The 21,413-nt window shown below is 63.9% G+C and overlaps 1 protein-coding gene across 1 annotated transcript; it reads right to left on the reverse strand.

Moving 5' to 3' along the window:
- Nucleotides 1–2,698: 2,698 nt before the first annotated feature.
- Nucleotides 2,699–16,340, reverse strand: PLK5 (polo like kinase 5 (inactive)). Its single transcript, XM_044998843.1, has 15 exons — nucleotides 16,222–16,340; nucleotides 13,911–14,018; nucleotides 12,521–12,637; nucleotides 11,458–11,587; nucleotides 9,863–9,950; nucleotides 9,687–9,782; nucleotides 9,124–9,322; nucleotides 8,457–8,595; nucleotides 8,283–8,368; nucleotides 8,073–8,181; nucleotides 5,612–5,689; nucleotides 5,053–5,212; nucleotides 4,541–4,670; nucleotides 4,147–4,257; nucleotides 2,699–2,898 (listed from the first exon to the last, which is right to left on the reverse strand). Exons 1-15 carry the CDS (start codon nucleotides 16,333–16,335, stop codon nucleotides 2,713–2,715), a joined length of 1,851 nt encoding a protein of 616 aa, XP_044854778.1. The 5' UTR covers nucleotides 16,336–16,340; the 3' UTR covers nucleotides 2,699–2,712.
- Nucleotides 16,341–21,413: the final 5,073 nt, after the last annotated feature.

Raw genomic sequence — 21,413 nt, forward strand, 5'->3', positions numbered from 1 at the left:
AGCTCCTATGCCACCCCCGGGGGCAGCTTTGTCTGCTGGGGGTGTTGGGGTCTGGCCGTTCTAAGCCGTGGTGAAAGAAGCCGGCCCTGCAGCAGCGCTCCGGTGGCACATCCGTGAACATGAGCCCTGCCGTGCTGCGCTCCCTGCACCAGGCAGCCTGCCGGCCCGGGAGCTCTCTGCATGGTGCCTGATTGTGATGGGGAAGGTTGGGTGTTACCCCATGAGCAGTAGCAGCCTGGGGCATTTGCCCCCGCGTCAGGGCGTGTGGCATGGGGGTGAATGCTAACCCATGTGCCCACCCACTCTCTGGGGTGGCAGACGGGGTCGCTAGTGGTTGGGGGGGGGGGGAATGTCAGCCCCAGCCTGATTTGGCCTGTCTGGTCTTTTAATACAGGGCTGCCATTTAAATAGCAGAGCCCAAATTAGCCCTGCCAGGCAGCCAGGGTGCTCGGCCAGGCTCAGTGCAGGGGGGTATGAGCAGGCTACCTCGCCCAGCACCCAGGCTCCCCCTCCATTGCTCCAGCTGGTCCTGCCAGGGAGGATGTGACAGGCCAGGGCCTGTAGGGAAATGGAGGCACAGCAAGGGGAAGAGACGCCCAGAAGCAGCAAGGGGGGAGGGGGGCAGGACCCTGGGTCTGGGCCCTGGCATGTGAAACACCCACCTCCCTGGGCAGGGCTGTCACGTGGGGGCATGGAGTGCTGCAGCGGAGACAGCCCCAGGGCACGAAGCGCCCAGCTAGGACCCATGGGAGGGGGAAGGGCTGGGCAGAGCCGAGAAAGCCAGGAACTGGGACTTGCTGCAGTGCTGGCCCCGTGGTCCTTGGCCTGTTCACAAGGGGGGGCTCAGGCGGCGGGGCGGGCAGGGCACATTCCTCCACCGTGAACGGCTGAAAGGGCCCGATAGGCTCGTCACTGGGACCTTGTCGCACTCAAGGGGCTAATCTCCGAACACGGGGCATGTGAGCCGGGCTCGGCATTCTTGGCAAGGGCCGGCCGTGGGGGGTCGGACACAGAACAGCTCCCTATAGGGCCAGGGCTTTGGGCCCCCCCGCCCAGCCACCGCCAGCAGCATTAGCTCACTCAGCTCCGTGCAGGCAGGGGACAAGCACCTGGGCTATAACCACTGGCCACCACTGCCAGCCCCCTGCACACCCAACACGTGCTCCCCTCTTCCTCCCGCTGCTTCCCCGGCCTAAAGCCAGTGCCAGGGAGGATGGGGCCTTGGGGCTGGTTAGTCATGGCGACAGGGCAGCTGGGCAGCTCAAAACCAGGCAGAGGCCCTGCCAACTCCAGCCACGTCCTGGGCCCCAGCCGGGGGCTGTGTCTGGGTCACTAACAATCACCCCTGGCTCTGACCTAGGACTTTTCCTCGGTAGGTCAAAGGGCTGTTTAGCGGAGGGCAGCAGCATGATACTGTTTTACAGAGAGGGAAACTGAGGCACGGAGCGGGGCCGTGACTTGCCCGAGGCCGGTGGCCGAGCCAGGAATAGCAGCACCCAGGTCTCCGGCGTCCCAGCCACGTGCTCTCTCCACCAGGCGACGGATCCAGCCAAGGCAGGTCTGCAAGGGCCAGAGCCGCGTGTCACAGCCCCAGAGCCCTCAGAATCAGACGCTGCTGAACCGCGGCCACAGGAGTTTAATTGGGAACAGTAGTTCCAGGCCTTACCCCAGCCCAGCCCCTGCGCTGCCGACACGCCGCAGCTAGCGACCCGCTCGTCCTGCTCCCCCAGCCCTGGGCTCTCCGGGGCCTCGCAGCGCTGCCCCCCCCCTCGCTCCCTCTCTGCAGCCCCCACATTCACATCCTGCTTTGCCAGCCCCCCCCCCCCCCGCACGCTGTCCCAGGCGGTTCGTGCACCCCTCAGCGCTGGGACCGTGCACGTGGCCAACCCCGCTCTTCGCCTGCCCCCCCCAACCTCAGCGCCAGCTGGCACCTGCCACCCCCTCACCCCCAAGCCAGGGCGTGGCTGGAACCACTGGGCCAGGCCAGGCCTCCTTGGGCAAGGAGCGGAGTTTAGACTCAACGGGGCCCAGAACCAACCAGACACCCCTGAACCCCAGTCACCTCCCCCCAGCTCCTTCACCTTCCTCCACTCCCCCCTCCAGCCGGCTCCCTCCCCCTCTGTACCCTCCCACTTGGACTCCTGGGTTCTCTTGCCTCCTCAGAGCGCCTCCCTCCATCACAGAACCTGAGCTTTCCGTGCCTCCTTCCCATCCTGGCCCCCGTCTGGGTGGGATCCTGGCCCAGCAGGTCCCTTCCCCACCCTCCGCCAGCGCCGAGCGGTCAGCTCCAGCCCCAGCCCCCGCAGCAACTCCCCAGTTTGCCTGGCCACCGGCCCCAGCCATTCCGGGCAGCCTGGCGCCCCCCCGCCGCGCCCGCTGCGCCAGCTCCCCTTTGGGCGCCACCCCTGAAGACCGAGGCCTGTTTGCTAAGCCCCAAATCCCGGTGGGTGATGCTCCTGGGCCGGCATTGGCAGTGGGCTAATGGGCACCTCCAGGCCCCGCTGGTTCCAGGGGGCAGAGCGGGAAGGACTCGTGTCCCCACCGCACCCCTCCAGCCGGGGAGCAGGGTCCCATACGAGCCCCTAATGGGCCTGCCCCGGGCCGCCCCATCACCTCAGCCGCCCCGTGTCCGTGTCCATGCCAGGCCCGGCGCTGGGCAGCGGGTCTGGCTCCGGGGGCAGGAGAGTCCTGGGTGGGGGGCAGCGGAGGCAGCTACAGGCAGTGGGCCATGGCGAGGGCGTACTGCAGGCGCTCCCGCAGGGCCGGGGCGCAGCCCCCCGCGGCCAGGGCGCCCAGCGGGAAGGTGGCACGGACGCGCTGCTCGTCGATGCAGGTCAGGAGGTGCCCGTCGCCTGGGCAGCTCAGCACCAGCTTGGTGTGGTCGTGATAGAAATTGACCTGCGGGGCAGAGAGGGGAGGGCGAGTGACGCAGCGTCCCACAGAACCTGGGCCAGGAGAGGGTTAATAACCCCCCCATGCACACATTGGCGGGGGCAGGGAGCTCAGCTGGTGGCCCCCGCTGCTGGGATCAGACAATGGGACCAGCCCCCATGGGCTTAGGGGGCTCTGACTGTGGGGAAGCTCCTGCTCCACCCCATCCCCCTTGCCCTCTAGTTCTGCCCCCTCTGCCCCCCAACTGCCAGCCCCCAGCTGCGCTCGCACCTACGCCCCCCTTTCACAAGGGGCTTCCAGCCCCCGCTGCCACTGTCCGGCCCTGCTGCCAGGAGAGGGCCTTGGGGGGTGTGGGGGAGTCACAGACCACAGCCCTACTGAGCCCCACATTCCCCACTATCCCAGCCCCGGGCCTGTCACCCCGGCCAGGCTGTGCTGCAGCCCATGGGGAGGGTGGAACGCGGCTGAGGCCGTCAAACTCATTTCACTTGTGACACCGGATAGATCAGTGCAACCTAGGTCTGCAGAGGTCCTGTGTCGGGCGGGAGGAGCCAGAGCCTGGGGAGTGGCTTGGGGGTAGCGGGGATGACGGTTGGGGAGAGCCGCTGGGGGGGTGGGGTGAGGAGGATGGAGGCAGGAGAGACTTGGGAGAGGAGGAAGCGGCCATGGGGCAGGAGGATGGGGGGAGAGGCTCAGGGTGCACCGGGGGAGGAGGGGCTCGGGAGCGGGGGAGCGGCCAAGGGGCAGGAGGATGGGGGGAGAGGCTCAGGGTGCACCGGGGGAGGAGGGGCTCGGGAGGGGGGAGCGGCCATGGGGCAGGAGGATCGGGGGAGAGGCTCGGGGGTGCACCAGGGGAGGAGGGGCTCGGGAGGGGGGGAGCGGCCATGGGGCAGGAGGATCGGGGGAGAGGCTCGGGGGTGCACCAGGGGAGGAGAGACTCGGGAGAGGGGGAAGCGGCCATGGGGCAGGAGGATCGGGGGAGAGGCTCAGGGTGCACCGGGGGAGGAGGGGCTCGGGAGGGGGGGAGCGGCCATGGGGCAGGAGGACGGGGGAGAGGCTCGGGGGTGCACCAGAGGAGGAGAGACTCGGGATGGGGGGAGCGGCCATGGGGCAGGAGGACGGGGGGAGAGGCTCGGGATGGGGGGAGCGGCCATGGGGCAGGAGGACGGGGGAGAGGCTAAAGGATGTGCTGGGGGGAGGAGAGGCTTGAGTGGGGGCTTGAGGGAGCAGCTGCGGCGGGCGGGGGGGGGTTACCTGCAGCGTCCCGTTGCTGAAGAGCATCAGCAGTGCCCGGTCCGACTTGGCGCAGCACAGGAGACAGGGGGCGTCCGTGGAGCTGCTGGGACCCGCCGGCTCGTTCCCCCCCTGCCAGCAGGAGCAGCGTCAGGCAGATGGCTGGGCCGGGGGGCACCGAGTGTGGCTCCCCCTTACAGCCCCCCATGCGGGCACAGCCCAGAGGGGATGGGAAATTCACCTGGGGCGCAACCCCTGGGTCCGCTGCCACAGCCACGGCTGGGCCCCTCCCCTGCGAGCGGGGGCAGCCCAGGCAGGGCACGTGGAGGGGCCAGCGCTGCCCATGGCACTGCACCCTGGGGCCTCCCCCAGCCGCCACTGGCATCTCCCGCCCTGCCCGGCCCCAGGGCCTCACCTCCAGCAGCTTCTGCTGCATGTACTGGGAGAAGAAGTGCAAGATGCCCATCTTCGTGGCCAGGGAGGCGGGCACGTCGCTCCGGGGGAAGGACACGGCCTCCCCGCGCCCCGGGCAGTAGCAGACACGCCTGGAAGGAAGCAACAAAAGGCCACGAGGCTGGAGCAACGGCCCAGGGGCTGGGAGGGCGCCAGGCAGAACCCCTGGAGAGGGGGCAGCAGGTCTCCCAGGTGCCCAGAGACCTGCCAGGGCAGGTGCCAGGCGAGGTGGGTGTCAGGGGGACTGAGCAGAGGGTTGGGGGGAGGTGTGGAGGTATCTACTGCTGTGTGGGCAGAGGGGGTGATGGGTGGCTGAGAGGGGGTGACTGTGCAGAGGGCTCCAGGGGTGGCAAGGCAGATGCTGAGGCGGGTGCTGGGAAGGTAGAGGGCCAGGGTGGGGGCAGAGGGCAGAGGGCCAGGCGGGTGCCCGGGGGAGGGGGCAGAGGGCCAGGCGGGTGCCCGGGGGATACCTACGGTGACTGCGGGCACAGGGCGAGGTGGGTGCCGTCGGCGAGCAGGGCGCCCGTGGAGCCGTCCGAGAGCAGGTAGCCGAAGCCATACTTGTTGGAATAATCCACCCACCTGGTGACCCAGAGGACGGGCGGTGCCAGGAGCTGCACAGGGTTGTGCTCGGCTGCAAGGAGAAAGAGAGGAGCCTGAGGCCCAGCAGAGAGGCCCCCACAGGCCCCTGGTGCCCGCCAGCTGGGGAGAGGCCCTGACAGAGCAGGTGGGGTCAGGAGGCCACCTGAGCAGCGCCCCACTGGCCTGGCCCGACCCCTGGCACTGCCAGGCCCAGTGGGGCAATCCCACCCCCCAGCATGGAGTCCCAGCCCCCACCATGCAGCCCAAGGGCTGGACAGTGGCTCGGTTGGAGCCTGCACCCAGGGTGGGACCAGTCAGCCCAGCCCAGACTCCACCCGTATCCGGCCGGGTTGGCACGGGGGGCTTGGTGCCCAGGCTGAGGAAGGCCCAGGGGATGATGGAGCTGGGCGTGCTGAGGTTTGGGGGTCTCCAGCACCAGGGTCCCTCTTACCCAGAGGCATGTTCTCCAGGCAGCTGCTCAGCACCCTGGTGACTGACTGCACCGCGCTCGCCACGCTCCAGCCTGCATCTGGTGCAGAGACGGGGCCGGGATCAGGGCACCATGCACGGCACCCGCTGTAGGCCTGGCAGGGTCACCCCTCTGCCCCCCACCTTCCAGCCCCCACCACTACACCCCACTCCCCTCCCAGAGCCAGGGAGAGAGAACCCAGGGGTCCTGATCCCCCACCCCCATCTAACCGCTAGACAATGCTTCCCTGAGTGAGCACAGCAGGTGACTGGATTCATTTCTCTGCCCAGCCAGCCCCGTGTGCTCTTGTGCCCTGAGTCCCTCCCCACCCCCGCATGAGCGGGGCTGTTGCCCCAACAGGAAGCAGCGAGGGAACCCAGGGGGGCCACCCCAGGGGGAGCCGTAGGGTTGCCAACTCTCCCGGTTTCGCCAGGAGTCCCAGAATCAGGCCCTGTCTCCCCGAGGCTACTGAAGCCAAACCGGGAGATTTTTAGGTGTTAAAAAAGTCTGGGAGCTGTGGGGCGATGCCCTCAGGGAGGGGCAGTATGCAGAGCCTCCTCCCCCACCTCCCAAGGGCTGCGGCGACGTGCTGGCCGATTCCGGGAGCAGCGCGCAGGGGGGCAGCACGTGGGGCACCCCAGCCCCGCTTCCCTCGGGCAGCTCCCGGGCGGCAGCGCAGTGGGGCTAAGGCAGGTTCCGCCCCGGCAGCTCCCACTGGCCACAGCTCCCGGCCCATGGGGGCTGCAGAGTTGGCACTCGGGGCGCGGGCAGCACGTGGAGACCCCTGCCCCACCCCGGGGCCGCAGGGACCTGCCGGCCACTTCCGGGAGCGGTGTGGGGCTGGGGCAGGCAGGGAGCCACCCTTAGCCCTGCTGCGCCGCCCACACCCCTCACCCCTCACCCCCTCCTGCCCCAGCCCCTCACCCCCTCCTGCACCCAAACTCCTTCCCAGAGCCCATACCCCTCACTCCCTCCTGCCCCCCATCCTCCTGCCCCAGCCCTGAGCCCCCTCCCGCACCCAAACTCCTTCCCAGAGCCCACACCCTCTCCTGCACCCCACCCCCACCCCCTACCCCACCCATCACCCCCTCCTGCACCCCACCCCCTACCCCAGCCCTGAGCCCCCTACCCCAGCCCTGAGCCCCCTCCCGCACCCAAACTCCTTCCCAGAGCCCACACCCCTCACCCCTCCTGCCACCCATCCTCCTGCCCCAGCCCTGAGCTCCCTCCTGCACCCAAACTCCTTCCCAGAGCCCGTACCCCTCACTCCCTCCTGCCCCCCATCCTCCTGCCCCAGCCCTGAGCTCCCTCCCGCACCCAAACTCCTTCCCAGAGCCCACACCCCTCACCCCTCCTGCCACCCATCCTCCTGCCCCAGCCCTGAGCTCCCTCCCGCACCCAAACTCCTTCCCAGAGCCCACACCCTCTCCTGCACCCCACCCCCACCCCCTACCCCACCCATCACCCCCTCCTGCACCCCACCCCCTACCCCAGCCCTGAGCCCCCTACCCCAGCCCTGAGCCCCCTCCCGCACCCAAACTCCTTCCCAGAGCTCGTACCCCTCATCCCCTCCTGCCCCCCATCCTCCTGCCCCAGCCCTGAGCCCCCTACCCCAGCCCTGAGCCCCCTCCCGCACCCAAACTCCTTCCCAGAGCCCGTACCCCTCACCCCCTCCTGCCCCCCATCCTCCTGCCCCAGCCCTGAGCCCCCTCCCGCACCCAAACTCCTTCCCAGAGCCCACACCCCTCACCCCCTCCTGCCCCCCATCCTCCTGCCCCAGCCCTGAGCCCCCTCCCGCACCCAAACTCCTTCCCAGAGCCCACACCCCCTCCTGCACCCCACCCCCACCCCCTACCCCACCCATGACCCCCTCCTGCCCCCCACCCCTCTGCCCCAGCCCAGTGAAAGTGAGTGAAGCTGGGGGACAGGGAGGGAGGGAGGGGCTGGACTGAGTGGGGCAGGGCCTCGGGGCAGGGGGCGGGGCAGGGTGTTGTGGTTTGTGCAATTAGACAGTTGACAACCCTAGGGAGGTGGGGGGCCTAGGCCCAGCAGGCTCCCAGCAGCCCTGCTCCCAGCCCCTGGCCAAGGGAGGTGGAGGCCGAGAGAGGTGTCTGGTTTGGGGGCCCAACGGGAGGCCCCCCAGGGCCCGATCCCCAGCACGGGCTCAGCACATGCTGCTCCCAGCTGGAATCGGGCCCTGGATGTCTCCAGCCAAGAACCCTCCCAAATTCCAGGCCCCACAGCTGGAGGCTGGTCTGGGAAACGTGGCTTCAAGCTCTGTCCCAGGCTACCGGCCCTGCCCCTCCCGAGCTGTAAGGATCAGTGTCGCCCCCCAGCCTCCGGGTCTCTGCTCCAATGGGCTCCAGTGCCCCCCGGGACGCCTGCCTGGCATGGGGCGCTCTGTTGGCTCAGCCGGCACCCGCAGCCCCCAGCATCCACTTACCGTCGGCACCAGAGCGGCTGGGCCTGAGGGCTCCCGTCATGAGCAGATGGATGGAGAACATGCTGGGGGCCTCGGGGAACGGCGCAGCCTGGACACTGCCTCTTTCCACCTGGCAGGGAGACCAGGACCGCGGGTGAGAGAGGGGAGAGCCGGGGGCTGCAGATCCCCCCCAGGTCCCTGCCCGCCCTCCTGCCCCCGGACCCCTCCTACCTCGCTGTGCCGCTCCAGGCTGGGCAGGTTCTGAGCCTGCTGGGATCGGCTCAGCCTCTCCGGCTCCTTGGCGGGCACTGGGCTACCTGGATGGAGACACAGCGGAGCCGTGAGGTGACCTGGGCACTGCCGAGCCCGGCCCAGAGCACGGGGGGCCGCGGCCGCTTGACCCACCTGCCCGGGGCTCCTGGCACGGCAACCCCCTGAACAGCACCTTGGCCGCCTTCTTCAGGAGCTGGCCCATGGGGCTGGGCAGGGCGAAGATGGGCACCGAGTGGCAGGCGCGGGATGGCAGCTTGTCCGGAGTGAAACCCTGGGAGACAAGAGCCACGTCACTCCATTCCCGGCCGTACCACGGGCTGGTGCCACGGAGGAGGCAGGGTAAGGACCCCACCGTTCCTACAGGGACCAGGGCTAGAAGGGGCCACAGATGCCAGCGATGGTGGAAGTAACCCAGAAGGGCTGGCGAGGTTGGAGCACCAGCCCAGGGACTTGGGGCACCGTGTTGGGGGCTGGATACAAGGACCTGCCAGTGCCCGCGCCTGGATCCTATTTGCTTTGGTTTGCACCAGGCATGGCCACAGCTCTTTGCAGCTGAGCTCAGGGCACTTCCGGGGGCTTTGGGCGAGGGGAGGTGGCTTTCCTCTTAAGACAGGGCAGCACAGGTGCACATCCACCCTGGGTGCCTTGACGGGGTTCCCGGGTACTAGTGCACGACCCGCCATCAGGCCCGGCTCTACCAAGCTTAAATCCGAGCAAGCGGCATAGCGACCTGGCACATGGGGTTGCCCAGGATTGGTGCCCACCGGGAGCAACTCGCCCGTCCCAGCAGCGCCCGGACCTGGGTGAAGAACTCGTCCTCCAGCACCTCCTCCAGGCTGGGCCGCTCCGAGGGGCTGGGCGCCAGCAGGCGGCCGATCAGCTTCCTGGCACCCGGCGAGAGGTGGGTGGGGGTGGGGTACCGGCCCTCCCGGATGCACTGGTACATCTCCTGCTTGTCGGTGATCTCAAAGGGGGAGCAGCCTGTCAGAGCGGTGTACCTGGGGCGAGGGACGGCAGCCAATCAGAGCCTCCCCAGCGCACCAAGGCGGCACAAGCAGCCAATCAGAGCATTCCCTAGAGGGGAACGGCCCCATGCCCCATTCCCTCCCCACGGACCCAGCCTGTTCCCCGCCCTGGGGCCAGGTCAGAGCCGGTGCCCCATTCCCCACCCCACTGAACCAGCCTGTTCCCTGCCCTGGGGCCAGGTCAGAGCCGGTGTCCCATTCCCCACCCCACCGAACCAGCCTGTTCCCCGCCCTGGGGCCGGATCAGAGCTGCTGCCCCGTATCCCATTCCCTCCCCACCGACCCAGCCCTGCCCACCCCTCCTGGAGGCATTTGCCCAGCCTGGCCCCTCACTCACAGGATGCAGCCCAGGGCCCAGATGTCGGACTGGAAGGAGTGCCCCTTCTTGGCGATCACCTCGGGGGCCAGGTAGTTGGGCGTCCCACACACCACGCTGCAGGGGGGAAAGGAACGGGAGGTGAATCCACGGAGCGCCCCGGCGAGGGCCGCAGGCTGAGCTGGGCCAGCACTCACCCCCGTCTCCGGCCGGCCTGCTCGTCTCTCGTCGCCAGCCCCAGGTCCCCGATCTTCACCTGCATGTTCTTCGTGAGGAAGAAGTTACCTGTAGGGTTAAGAGAGGTCAGGCGCTGAGCGCACTCTGGGCAGCTTTCCAGCCCCGGGGCCAGAGTCACCCCCCTTTGCAGATGGGGAAACTGAGGCTGGCTCCAGCTCACACAAGGAGTCCGTAGCAGGGCTGGGAACGGTGTCCTGGCTCCCAGGCTCTAGCCACTAGGCCATGCTGCCGGGGAGAAGGGAGCATGGATTCTAGCACCAGAGCAGGGCGTATGCGGGGCTGTCTGGGCCGGTAGATTTCTATACAGCCGCTCAAACAGCTGTGGAGACGGGAGTAGCCCATTGCTCTGGATGGGGCCTCCTCAGTAGCCCTGGCGGCTTTGTGTGCGCCCCAGGGGAGCAATAAATCACAGGCAGGCCGGAGGCCCCCCCCAGCCCCGAGGCTGCTTGGCGGGGGAAGCTGTGTGCGTGCAGGGAGAGAGGCCGCACCTGGGGGTCCCCACGTTCTCCCCCTCCACGGGGCTGCCCCTACATGGAGCGCTGGCTCCCGGGCTCCCATTCAGAAGCATGAAGTCACGCTGGTGGCATTTACTCGCAACAAGCCAGACGGCCAGACGCGCTGCTGGGGTATTTATAACCCCTCTGCAGCCCCCAGCCCCCTTCGGGTGGGGTCTCAGAGGCCAAGGTGAAGGGCACAGGGGCGATTAACTCCTTCATTGCTGCTCAGGGCTTCAGGCTTTGAAAGGGTCCCCAGGAAGATGGTGCTGCATTGCTGTGGGGCACAGATCCATCCATCCAAGGGTCTGAGCCGTCTGGGAGTTCAGTCCCATCTCCCCATTGCACGGCAGGGGAGCTGAGAGGAAGGAGAAGGACATGACCTGCCTCAAGTACAGTTAGAAAAAGAACCCAGGAGTCCTGACTCCCAGCCACCACTGTTCCTCTGTCCCCCCCACCTCTTGGACCAGAATCCCAGAACCAGGACCAGAACCCAGGAGTCCTGGCACCCCAGAACCAGCTCAACGCTTCTCATGGCTGGAGAGAGGACCCAGGAGCCCCAACTCCCAGCCCCTTCCCTCCACTCTCCCAACCTATAGGGCCACCCTCCCAGAGCTGAGACCAGAACCCCGGAGTCCTGGCACCCAGCAACCTGCTCCACAGGCCTCAGAGTTGGAAAGAAGACCCAGGAGTTCCAACCCTCGGCCTCCCCACACTCCAACCCATTGCACCTCCCAAGCATAGAACCCAGGAGTCCTGATTCCCACGCCCTGGCTGTAACTAGTAGGCAATACTGCCCTCCTGTCCCCAAAGGGTGCCTTCCCCACTGCAGCCAAGTCCCCTAGCACGTCCATTCATTAGGCGAGGACTCTGGAGGGGTGGGGTGGAATCCGGTTCCCTCTGCCAGCCGCTTTCCCACGGGCACCTGCTCGGCATCAGAGGCCGATGTGTCAGCTGGCGATGCATCACTCGCAAGGTCTCTCCCCCTGCACCCTTTGGAGATCCCCCCTCCTCCAGGCGTCACCCTGTGCTCCAGCCGGCCCCAGGCCCGAGCCACATACTCAGCTTGAGGTCACGGTGGATGATGCCCTGCTGGTGGAGGTAGCGCAGCCCGGCAATGATCTGCCTCAGGTAATATCGGACCTCTGGCTCCGTCAGAGTTTTCCTGGCCTTCAGGACGTGGGCAAGGGACTGGGGATGGGCAGAGGAAAGCAGATCAGTGACAGATCTGGTCCAGCACAGCACACAGGCCTCCTCTTGGCGGCACGGTCCATGGTGCTGGTAACCCCCCACCCCGCCTTTTGGGGATAGATTGGATCAGGGAGGGGGCAGAGGGGCTTGAGTCAAACCCATCCCCCCTTCCTCTGACCCTCGACATCTGGGCCTGACTTCCACATTTCCAGCCCATCTCCGCTTGTCGGAGGTTCAGTGGAGCTGCTGGAGGCAGGTTAGTTACTCTAGTATCGCCTCCGAAAGCTGCCCCACCTCTTCACTTAGTTAACTAAAGAGTCAGCCCTGAAAAACAAACCCGTCTGTCCCTTTCAATCAGCCAGATCGAGCGCTGTGTTTGGAGCGACGACTCTGCTGCTCCCAGGAAATCTTCCACTGCAGTAATTTAGAGCAGCCTAAGGACTACCTACCATTATAGTAATGCCCATGAGCCCTGGCTGAGATCAGAGCCCCTGTGGGCCAGGTGAGAGACAGACCCCACCCCGAATTGCTCTGAGTCGAAAGGAGACAGAGGGAGGGGAAAGTCACTCACTTGAGGTGACACCCAGTGGATCACAGGCAGGGAGGGATCAGAACTCAGATCTTCAGGATCCCAGCACCTTCTCTGCTCCCTGCTCTCCCAATGCTAGTCAAACAGGCCTCTCGTGATGTGTTGCAAGCCAGATAAAGGCTGGTCTCATATTTTCAAGCCAGATTTGCAGACCCCAGAGGATTGGAAAAGATCCAGGAGAGGCGCCCAAGTTATTATGGCCCCAAATGTGTGTGGGCTCCTCACGTCCCTGGATTTCAACAGAAGTCGAGTGCAGACGCCTTGGAGGGTATTTCTTTGAACGGGACTTGTCTCCCTTCCCTGATGAGCTCCGGGGCCCGGCGCCTCGGCTCAGCTCCGCTCACCTTGTGGCTGCAGTACTCCAGGATCATGTAGATGTTGTCTCGGTCAGCAAAGTGCCGGTGGAAGCCCACGACGTGCCGATGGCTCAGGTGCCTGTGCAGCTCGATTTCCCTCTCGACCTGCGGGAGGAGAATTGCAGACACGCACACAACTAGCAAGCGAAACGAGTCACGAGCCTGAAGCGCTGGAGTCAGCTAGAATCATACAGCGCTGTGGAAAACACACATGCACACACACTGCTCCCCGGTGGGGGCCGCGCATTCTGGGTCCTCGCGCCCAGCTAGGAGTTTCACAGCTGTCAGCGTTGCACTCACAGCCCCTGGGAGCTTTATGACAGCAGTAGGGATAGAACTCAGATCATTCTGCTACTGGAGCGATAGGAGAAACCCCATTAGCTGCTAGCAGTATAGGGCCTATGAAACACAACTATGCAGTTCAGATCCCAGCCTGTAGGTGGCAGCTGTGCATACCAGCCTACCACTGGCCCTTTCATTAGAGTCAGAACCCAGCTACCTCACAGCATTCATGCTTTTTGGCTGATGCCAACGTGAGCTGGTAAAATGACAGCAAGACCGATTCATTAATGAGATCTGACACGTCTCTCGGGTAAGAGGGCGTTGGCAGACAGTGTGCGCAAAGGAAATCACGCCTCTGCCACTGAAATGCAGCTGGCTCTGCGGTGGAACGTGATCGGCGTCTTGCAACAGCCGACTCACACGATAGATGGGGAATTTCTGGATCCTGACCGAAGCTGCAAGGGGGAATGTAGCCGATCAGGCTGCAGTTACCTGCAGGGTGGGAACTGGCTGGGCCACCAGAGCCAGCGCTCTCAATCTTCAGTGCTCAGGAGCAATGGCGTCCCTACGCGTAGGAATGAGACGTGGTCTCACCCTGCGCTGCCATTTGAGGCTGCTGCTCATCTGTGCACAGTCCGTGGTTTGCTCTGTGATCCTCAGAGACCGTGTCTCAGCTGGGGGGCTGGGCGACACCCCAGCGTGAGAACACGAGGAACGTGGAGAGTCTGCGGTGGGAGGGGGGCTTCTTTGTTTGCCCTGGGGTTTAACCCCCACCCCTGCCCCCAAGATTGAGCTATGGGGTGAGGGGGCACGGGAATCCCTTGTAAAGAAGGGAATGGGGCTTGGCGGGGGGGAGGGTGCTGGCAAGGAAAGGGTTAACCTTCCCCTTAGTTCATGGGTGTCTGCCCCAGCACAGGCAGCCCAGCTGGGAGAAGGCAGAACAGGGCCCAGCTGCAGCCAATTGCTCCTCTGGGGGGATGATAAGAGGGGGAGGGGTCATGACCTCTAGGCTCACCCGGCCAGACCCCTCCTCCCTCTGGCCAGTGCCAGATGCTTCCTCCCCACCCCCAGCCCCAGGGAGTAACCCCTGGCTCACCTTCCCCCTGCTCTCCAGCCGGGAGATGCGGGACTGGGGGACGATCTTGATGGCGTAGATTTTGCCGGTGGACGCGTCCGTGAACTTGTAGCACCGGCCGAACGCCCCCTGCGCGCAAGGAGGAGCCGTGAGGATTCTGGTAACATGGGGCTGCATCCTGCTCCCCTGGCCCTGTGGGGACTTGTACCGGGGGGAGCTTCCCTGGGACAAAGCCATGGGGGTTGGGCAACCGGGGAGGGTCGTTCCCACCCTGAGGGTGCCTCCAATGATGACCCTTGGCCCTTCCATTTGAGGGGCTCAGGCTCATCCTAAGGGGGCTGATCCTTGTTTTGCAGAGGGAGAAAATAGCTGTGCCTGGTCCAACATCCCGTGGCAGGTCAGTGACAGCAGCAGGACTGGAACCCAGGAGTCCTAGGCTGGGCTCGCCTCCCAGAGATGGGACGTCCCAAACCCTGCTTTAACGCCTAAAGCCTGCTCCCCTCAGTGCCAGAGCCCCGAGGCCCCATTGCTGGCTCTAACCACTAGGCAGCAGGGCCCATGCTGAGCCTCACATGCTGCACAAGGCCCCTGCCTTTCCGGCGGGGGAGTACGTGTTGTGGGCAGCTTTGCGTGGCAGATGGGGCTCTCCTGCTTCCTGACGTGGCGGCTCCTGCCTGCCAACGCAGCTCTCTTGAAAGAGACAAAGTCACCCTCCTGCAGGTGCAGCAGCAGCTGACGGGCGAGTTGCTTTGCCTCTGTGCCTCAGTTTCCCAAAGGAGAGCGCGGCAGTTCCCACAACAAAATGCCCATTCGCCACCGGGCTCTGCTTCCCCTCGATTTTTTGGCTCCAGGTTCAAGGCCAGAATGCAAAGCTACTGAACCTGGGCCGAGGGCCTCTTCCCTCCTCTGCTTGGCAACAGCTACACCCCAACCCGCAGCGACTACGCAGGCTGCCTCCCTCTGCGATCGAATTCCTGCCTCACCACTGTCTGGTAGCGCAGTGAGGTCAGCACAGGATGTTACACTACGAACAGAGATGGGGAATGAGACAGCTAGGTGCTAGAACTCAGGGTGCTGGCGGGGGAGGCTGCCTCAACCCCCCGCCCCGGCTTGAAGTAGTAGTGACAACCCAAATACATGGTTTCCACCTTTAGCACCTCCACTATAAAAGTTTGCAGCGCCACTGGATGGCTAACCCCTCACGGTGCCTCAGTTTCCCCATCACAGGGGCTGTGAGACCGAGGCCTTGTCTGGGGGGCGGGGGCGGGCTGCAGCAGCGCCAGTGGGGAGCAAGCCCTGCTTTCCGGGCGTGGGCTAGTGGGCCCCTGGCTGGGCCTGCGGCGGACTGGCATTGAGCCGGGCTGGGCACTCTGCCCTGAGCCATCCCAGCCTCCGGCACCCAGGACCTGCAGCGACAGCATGGAGCAGGGCCCTAACCAGGGCATTAGGCTTCTCCGTCCAGGGTAACTTTACGTGCTCGGGGCTTCCCTTGGCAGACATGTCGGGAGCTGGCCACAGCAGGAAGTCCTGGGGCCAAGCGTCTCTGATCCCTGGATTCCTAGGTCACTGGCATCAGGGCAAAGTAGGTGTAAACAGCTGCCCCTGACTGGGTCACAGTTTGCACTGGTGTAAGTGGAGGATCGGGCCCGGGGTATTAGGGAGGGTAAGGAGCGGGGTAGCTCAGCGTTCCCTTTGCACCCAGGAGGAAGAGCCCCCGACAACTCATTCAGTTGTAACTTCTCCCTGGTAAGCGGCTTCCAGAAGCTCAGAGGGGCGAGGGCACGTCTGGCAGACCCCCGCTCTGAGCGCGGCCCGCTGCTAATCTGCTGCTGCTTTTGCAGCGAGTGCACCCCACGGGCTTTGGCTAACGTGGTACATCCTGATCCCTAGAATCAGCAGAGATTCTCCTGAATCAGCCCGTGGCCTGCTGCAGCTCAGAGCTGGGGTCTAGTGAAAGCAGCGGGGGGGGGCTGGGTTTCAATCCCAGCTCTCAGAAGGGAATGGTGTCTAGTGGATCCAACAGGGGAAGGGGGGTAGGCATCAGGACTCCTGGGTTCTATGCCCAGCTCTGTCACTGATTAGATGACCTTGGGCAAATCGCCCGCCCCCCTGTGCCTCAGTTTCCCCATCTAAACTGGAGACCACAATGACTTGCCTCTCTCACGGGGCGGGGGGGGGCTGGATGAGTTTAATCCATTGCCAGCGTCCGGTGGCAGGTGCTAGAGAAGCGCGGAAGTCGCACTGTCTCCATCAGATGCGCACACACAGCTGCTGTCAGACTCTGCCCCCCGACCGCTTCCTAGAACCGCTTGAAAGCAAATAAACAAGGTACCTTTCCCAAGAGCTGGCCCCTCCTGTACAGCGTCCCGGTGCCTGGATCCTCTAGGAAGTAGCTCAGGTTGTCTCCCTGGACCCTTCTGCTGGCTGGATGCTCCATCCTCCCCATGGCCCACTGCTTCTGCAGCTCCCCAGCCCTCTGCCACCCCCTATTCCCCCAGCTCCGGCTCCGGCTCCCTGCTCCACTCACTGGACTCCAGGCAGAGCACTTGCAAACCTCTTATAATGCAGGAAGGGGGCTTGCTCTCCCCTTCGCCTGCCGATTGGACACCCAAGATCTGGGCTCAAGACTCCACAACTTGGGGGCGGGCAGAGAGGAGGGGCCGGCAGAGCTCGTTAAAGGGGAATCCAGATTTGGCAGAGCAGCTGCGCCTTAGCAGCAGCTGGGTTTCGGAGCTGGTGTGCCTGGCCCTCACCTGGAGTCCTGGGAGGGGTGGCATCATGGCTGGTTCCTGCGGTGACGGTTGTGATATCACACATTGAAGGGGGGGTTATGGTAAGAGAGGAAACGGCCTGATATCTGCCCCCGCCCCTGCGAACGCCTTTAGCCGGAGAAACATGGAAAACCCATGACCCAGCCAGACCAGGGGTCTGGGGACGTTTCAGCGGCTCCGAACGTGGGCGTGGGGAGGGATACATCGCAATGGAGCAGAGTGCGGGGAAGCACTGGGGTGACCAACGTCCCCTCCTGGGCTGAGGCCTGCCATGCAAATAGCCCTTGTCTGTTACAATGGCGCCCAGAGGCGCCGGTAGAAATCAGGGCCCTGTTGTGCTAGGTGCTGCACAGGCCCAGCCAGCCCCTCCCCTCATGGCCTAGATGGACAAAGACGGGGAGAAAACAGGAGCACACAGAGAGCGAGCGTCTTGCCCACGGCCACGTCCAGAATTGGTGGCAGCGGTGGGGATAGAACCCAGGTCTCCTGAGCCCCTCTCCGGGGCTGTATTTGCAAGGCTTAAACTTCGCGTTGTGGAAGTAGCCTGTAACTCCGGCTGAGAATGATAGATCCATGGCCCCGTGCGGCAAGTGTTTGCGCAAAAGCTCACAGCCAGGATAATGCTGCCAGGTCCATTCTGCACCCGCCATGCCTCCCCACCCCCATGGCACTGCCACTGCGTGCAGCCTCCTCATCTGTGTGCCACCCCCCCACTGTTCTGTAGCTTTGCCGTGCAGCCGTTCAACAGCTGCCTTGCTCCACCCCAGAGCTGGCTGTGTTTCACTGGTCCCTTCCAGAGGGGTGGCTTCAGGGCTGAGCGAGAGTCCTGTGAGATGCCCAGGTGAGGAGGGCACCATGGGACGAGTCCAGCTGTAACGATGCTCACGCCAGCAAGGAGGCGCTCTGCGCTGCTTGTTTCTACTCTCCCAGGGTCCCCTCGGCAAGGGGCGGTGGCCGCAGGACTGCGGCGACAGGGTGGGTTAGCTGGGAGAATGTTAAGAAACTTTCTCTGAGGCCATTTGGGGGGGGATCTTTTTTTTTGAGGGGGTCTTCTTCCCCCTTGACCCTTAAGGTTTGTCTCCATGGAGAACCTGTGGCCACTGTTCCACAGTACAAGTGACTCTATTCTGGGATATTTGGAATTTCCCAGTGTAGACAAACCCTCCCGTCTGCCCCTCGTTGCACCCTTGAGCGCCCCACTTGCATGTCCATGCACCATGGGGGAGCCCAGCCCCCCCCACCTCTGGAACTAGCCGTGCCCGGGGTGGGGGCAGCCCTAGGCCCAGGGCTGGCTTGGACCTGGTGTGGCTCCCTCTGGTGTCCAGCTCTTGCTGTGATCCCGGGTTTGGGTTGGGATTGATGGAAGCACTTCCTGACACTGGGCTCGGTGGCTGGGGGGTCGTCTCGTCTGGGGTGGGAGCCCCCACGCCAGGGCCATGTGCAGCTGGGCTGGAGAACAGCATGTAGGGCAGTGAGCAAAGGGATGGCAGAGCTGTTCCAGGGTCTCTTTCATCTCTATTGTCTCTGACCCTTATAGAGAAGCTGATTTCCCTTCCATCTCTAGGGCATGGGGAAGGGACCCTAAACCCCCCTGATAAGGCCCCTGACCCCATCCTGGGAATCCCCCGGGCACATCCCAAAGGTCCTGCCCATTCCTTCCATCCTCCCACATCTGCTGCTCCCCCCTCCTCTTTTGTAGAGTGAGAGGGGAAGGGTCAGAATAACCCACCCAGCACCCCTCCCCCCCACCGCACTCTGGCAGCACAGCCCCACTGAAATGCAGCCACTTCTGGGGCTGAGCACAGCTAGTGCCCAGCAACGCGAGGAGGAGGAGTGCAAACGGCAGCTCCCCCGGGGTCTCTAATGCAGGCAGGATGGGCTTATGTCAATCCTGGATGTCTAAGACTAGGCCTCCTCGATCCAGGTTTAACTGCGTAAGTGACCTGATTGGCAGAGGTGCCAAGTATCCACAACCCCAGTGAAGTCTGTGGGCGCTACAGGTACGCGGTAGCTTTGCAAATCAGACCCCTTGATTGGGTGCTTAACTTGAGACACCTAGGCTGGCAAATACTGGTCTTAAATCTTGCTGTGCCTCAGTTTCCCCCTCTACAAAATGCTGGGGGGGGAGGGGGGCTGTGGGCTAAATTGATGTATCTAAAGCCCAACAGGATCCTAGGTCGGAACGTGCTGTAGACTGGCAGCATCTTATTGTTCTTGACATCCGCACTGAACCGAGAGCATCTCAGTGCTCGAGTCGTCTGCCTGGGGATCGCAGGGACTGGATCTGCCTTGGAATAAAGCAACCCTCAGAAAACCTGCAATGAAGTTGGAAGGATCTCCCAGGCCCCGGCTCGGTGCCTGCAGTAGCTGGAGAGAGAGGAGAGGGGGCAGCATTCAACAAGAGATGGAAGGCGGCCACCCACTTCAGCAAGACTGTGATGGGTGAGCACTTAGTTATCTGTATTCTGGTACAAATCGGGCAGTGCCGCCCCCCTCTCCCCTCGAGGCAAATGCCCTGCCCTGGAGGGACCCCTGGCTGGTGGAGCAGAGGGGAGTTCAGTCCCCATGGTGCATTCAGTGCTGGGCCTCTCTGCTGAGCTCCCAGCGAGGAGCTCCAATAACTCCCCATCCTAGTGGGCCCTTGTCCCCTGGGAGCTGGGCTGATCTTACCAGGCTGAGCTGGAGGTGAAAGGAGGATGCTGTGGTTACCATGGCGGTGCCACTGTTGGAGCGACGGGGTAACCAGCCGGCGTCCTCCGAAATGGGCGTGCGCTGCTGGTCGAGCAGCCCCAAAGAGGGGTAACCTTCTGGGAGGCCCAGCGTGCTCCTGGGGGGCATGTGCCCCCCCATGGGTGGCACTGTGCGCTTGCAGCTCAGAGAATGCAAAGGGCAAGGGGCAGAGGCCATGGAAAGGGGATGAAATGGAGGAAGGGGATGAAAGGGGCATGCATGGGCATGGGTCACTTGCTGGAGGATTCTCTGCAGCTTGAGGTCTTCAAACCACAATCTGAGGACTTCAATAACTCAGACACAGGTTAGGGGTTTGTTAGAGGAGTGGGTGGGTGAGATTCTGTGGCCTGCGTTGTGCAGGAGGTCAGACTAGATGATCATAATGGTCCCTTCTGACCTTAAAGTCGACGAGTAAAGGAAATGTAATCAGCAGAGGGGTGACTCAGTGTCTTGCCATGTCTTCCCACGCCATCAGCAAGCAGCCGGTGCCACCTGGCCGACGTCGGGGTGCACGCTCCCTCCGTGGGGCTGGTCGCAGGGGGACGAGCCGGGCTGTGACGCCAGGCCTGTGGAATGTGTGTCTGACTCCAGATCTCCTGGTGTTTACAGGGGCACCTTCTGCTTTTCACTCCTGGAAGGAGAACAGGCTGCAGGGAGAGCCTGGTGGCTGTCTGGGTTTGGGGAGAAGAGGGACTTGTTTAGAAGGCAGGGTCCCCCCGGACTCCTGGGTCCAGCCATGAGCCTCATTTCCCCAGTCCTAGCACCTTGGTTGGGTCCCTGAGGTTCTGGCTGGAAGGGATGGGTCAGGCTGAGCCAGGCCGGGGGGACTGAGCTGAATCCCAGGTGGCTGCTTCTCTGCTCTGCCTGCAGGGGCTGCTCCAGTGCGTGGGGCAGGTTGGGGGGGTCCCCGCCTGTCTGCAGAGGCTGATGACGATAAAAGCAGAAGCACTTGGGAGCAGAGAGAAACCAACCGTGCACGAAGGAGCCCCCTCCTTCTCCTGCAGTCACCCTGGGCTCCTCGCCCCGCCCCAGGGGCCCCCAAATGCAATTGGCAGAGTTAATTTCACGCCCTTGTGAAAGGGGCAGGGGGTTAATCACTGCACAGGAGCATCATGGGCTAGGGCCGGGGGAGCCCTGCTCAGGGCAGTGGGGAAGCCAATGCCCCCCACTTTTCCTCCCTGTTACACACTTTGTGGGAGGGAGAGATTCCTTCCCTATCGCCGATCTGGCCTAAACCAGACCCCAGCTCCCCTGGAATGTGGAAATCCAGCTCTGCCTCGGAGCTCTGCCCCCCTGTCCCGGGGAGGGCTCAGATCCCCTCTGGGGTAGAGGGATGCAAAGACGAGGGGTCAAGTTCTCCCCCCACCACACACACCTCCTTTTGCTGCACCCCCCCTTTCCAGCTGGGGGCCCCTGGGGGGGGGACATGTCCTGTCACCTACACCCAGCCTGGCTGATGCCCAGAGTTTGGGGTGAGAGGATGGGTGTGTCTCTGGGGCACCTTTCCCCTTGGCCCAGCGTCTGCAGCTGGGGGCTTTAAATTCTGCAGGGTTGGCGAGCTGCCAAAACAGGGGCTGGGAACAGCTGCTCCCCGTCCCACAACAAGCACCATAAAACTTTAACCCATTGAGTGCTGAACCACAGGGCCAGGGCCCTTTCTTTTCAGTACGCTGTGTACGGAGAAGCAACACAGGGTCCGATTAGTCACCTGGATAGCACCTGGATCTGCAGCGATTTAGGGAGACGGGCAGGTGATCATGTGAGCAGGCTACGGGGCTGGGATACAGGTGATATGGGAGCAATTTCTGGCTCTGCCCCGACTCCCTGTGTGACCCTGGGCAAGTCATGTCATTGCTGTGTGCCTCGGTTTCCCCATCTGTAAATGGGGATAACAATCCCTCCTTGGTCTGGGCTGGTTAGATTGTAAGCTCTTCGGGGTAGGGGCTGGCTCTTATTAACTTTTATATACAGCACCTTGCACAATGGAGCCCCGACCTTAGCTGGAGCCTCTTGGTGCTATGAT

Source organism: Mauremys mutica, chromosome 24 (assembly GCF_020497125.1).
Source record: "Mauremys mutica isolate MM-2020 ecotype Southern chromosome 24, ASM2049712v1, whole genome shotgun sequence".
In the NCBI taxonomy this organism is placed as follows: domain Eukaryota; kingdom Metazoa; phylum Chordata; order Testudines; family Geoemydidae; genus Mauremys; species Mauremys mutica.

What these genes read in the sequence shown, in the direction of transcription:
- PLK5 (XM_044998843.1), bottom strand. Translation starts at nt 16,335, where the DNA reads ATGGGGAGGATGGAGCATCCAGCCAGCAGAAGGGTCCAGGGAGACAAC. An exon ending in CAGGCCGGCCGGAGACGGGG is followed by an intron (nt 9,783 to 9,862) that starts GTGAGTGCTGGC and finishes TCCCCCCTGCAG; the next exon opens with CGTGGTGTGTGGGACGCCCA. An exon ending in TGCAGCAGAAGCTGCTGGAG is followed by an intron (nt 4,258 to 4,540) that starts GTGAGGCCCTGG and finishes TCCTGCTGGCAG; the next exon opens with GGGGGGAACGAGCCGGCGGG.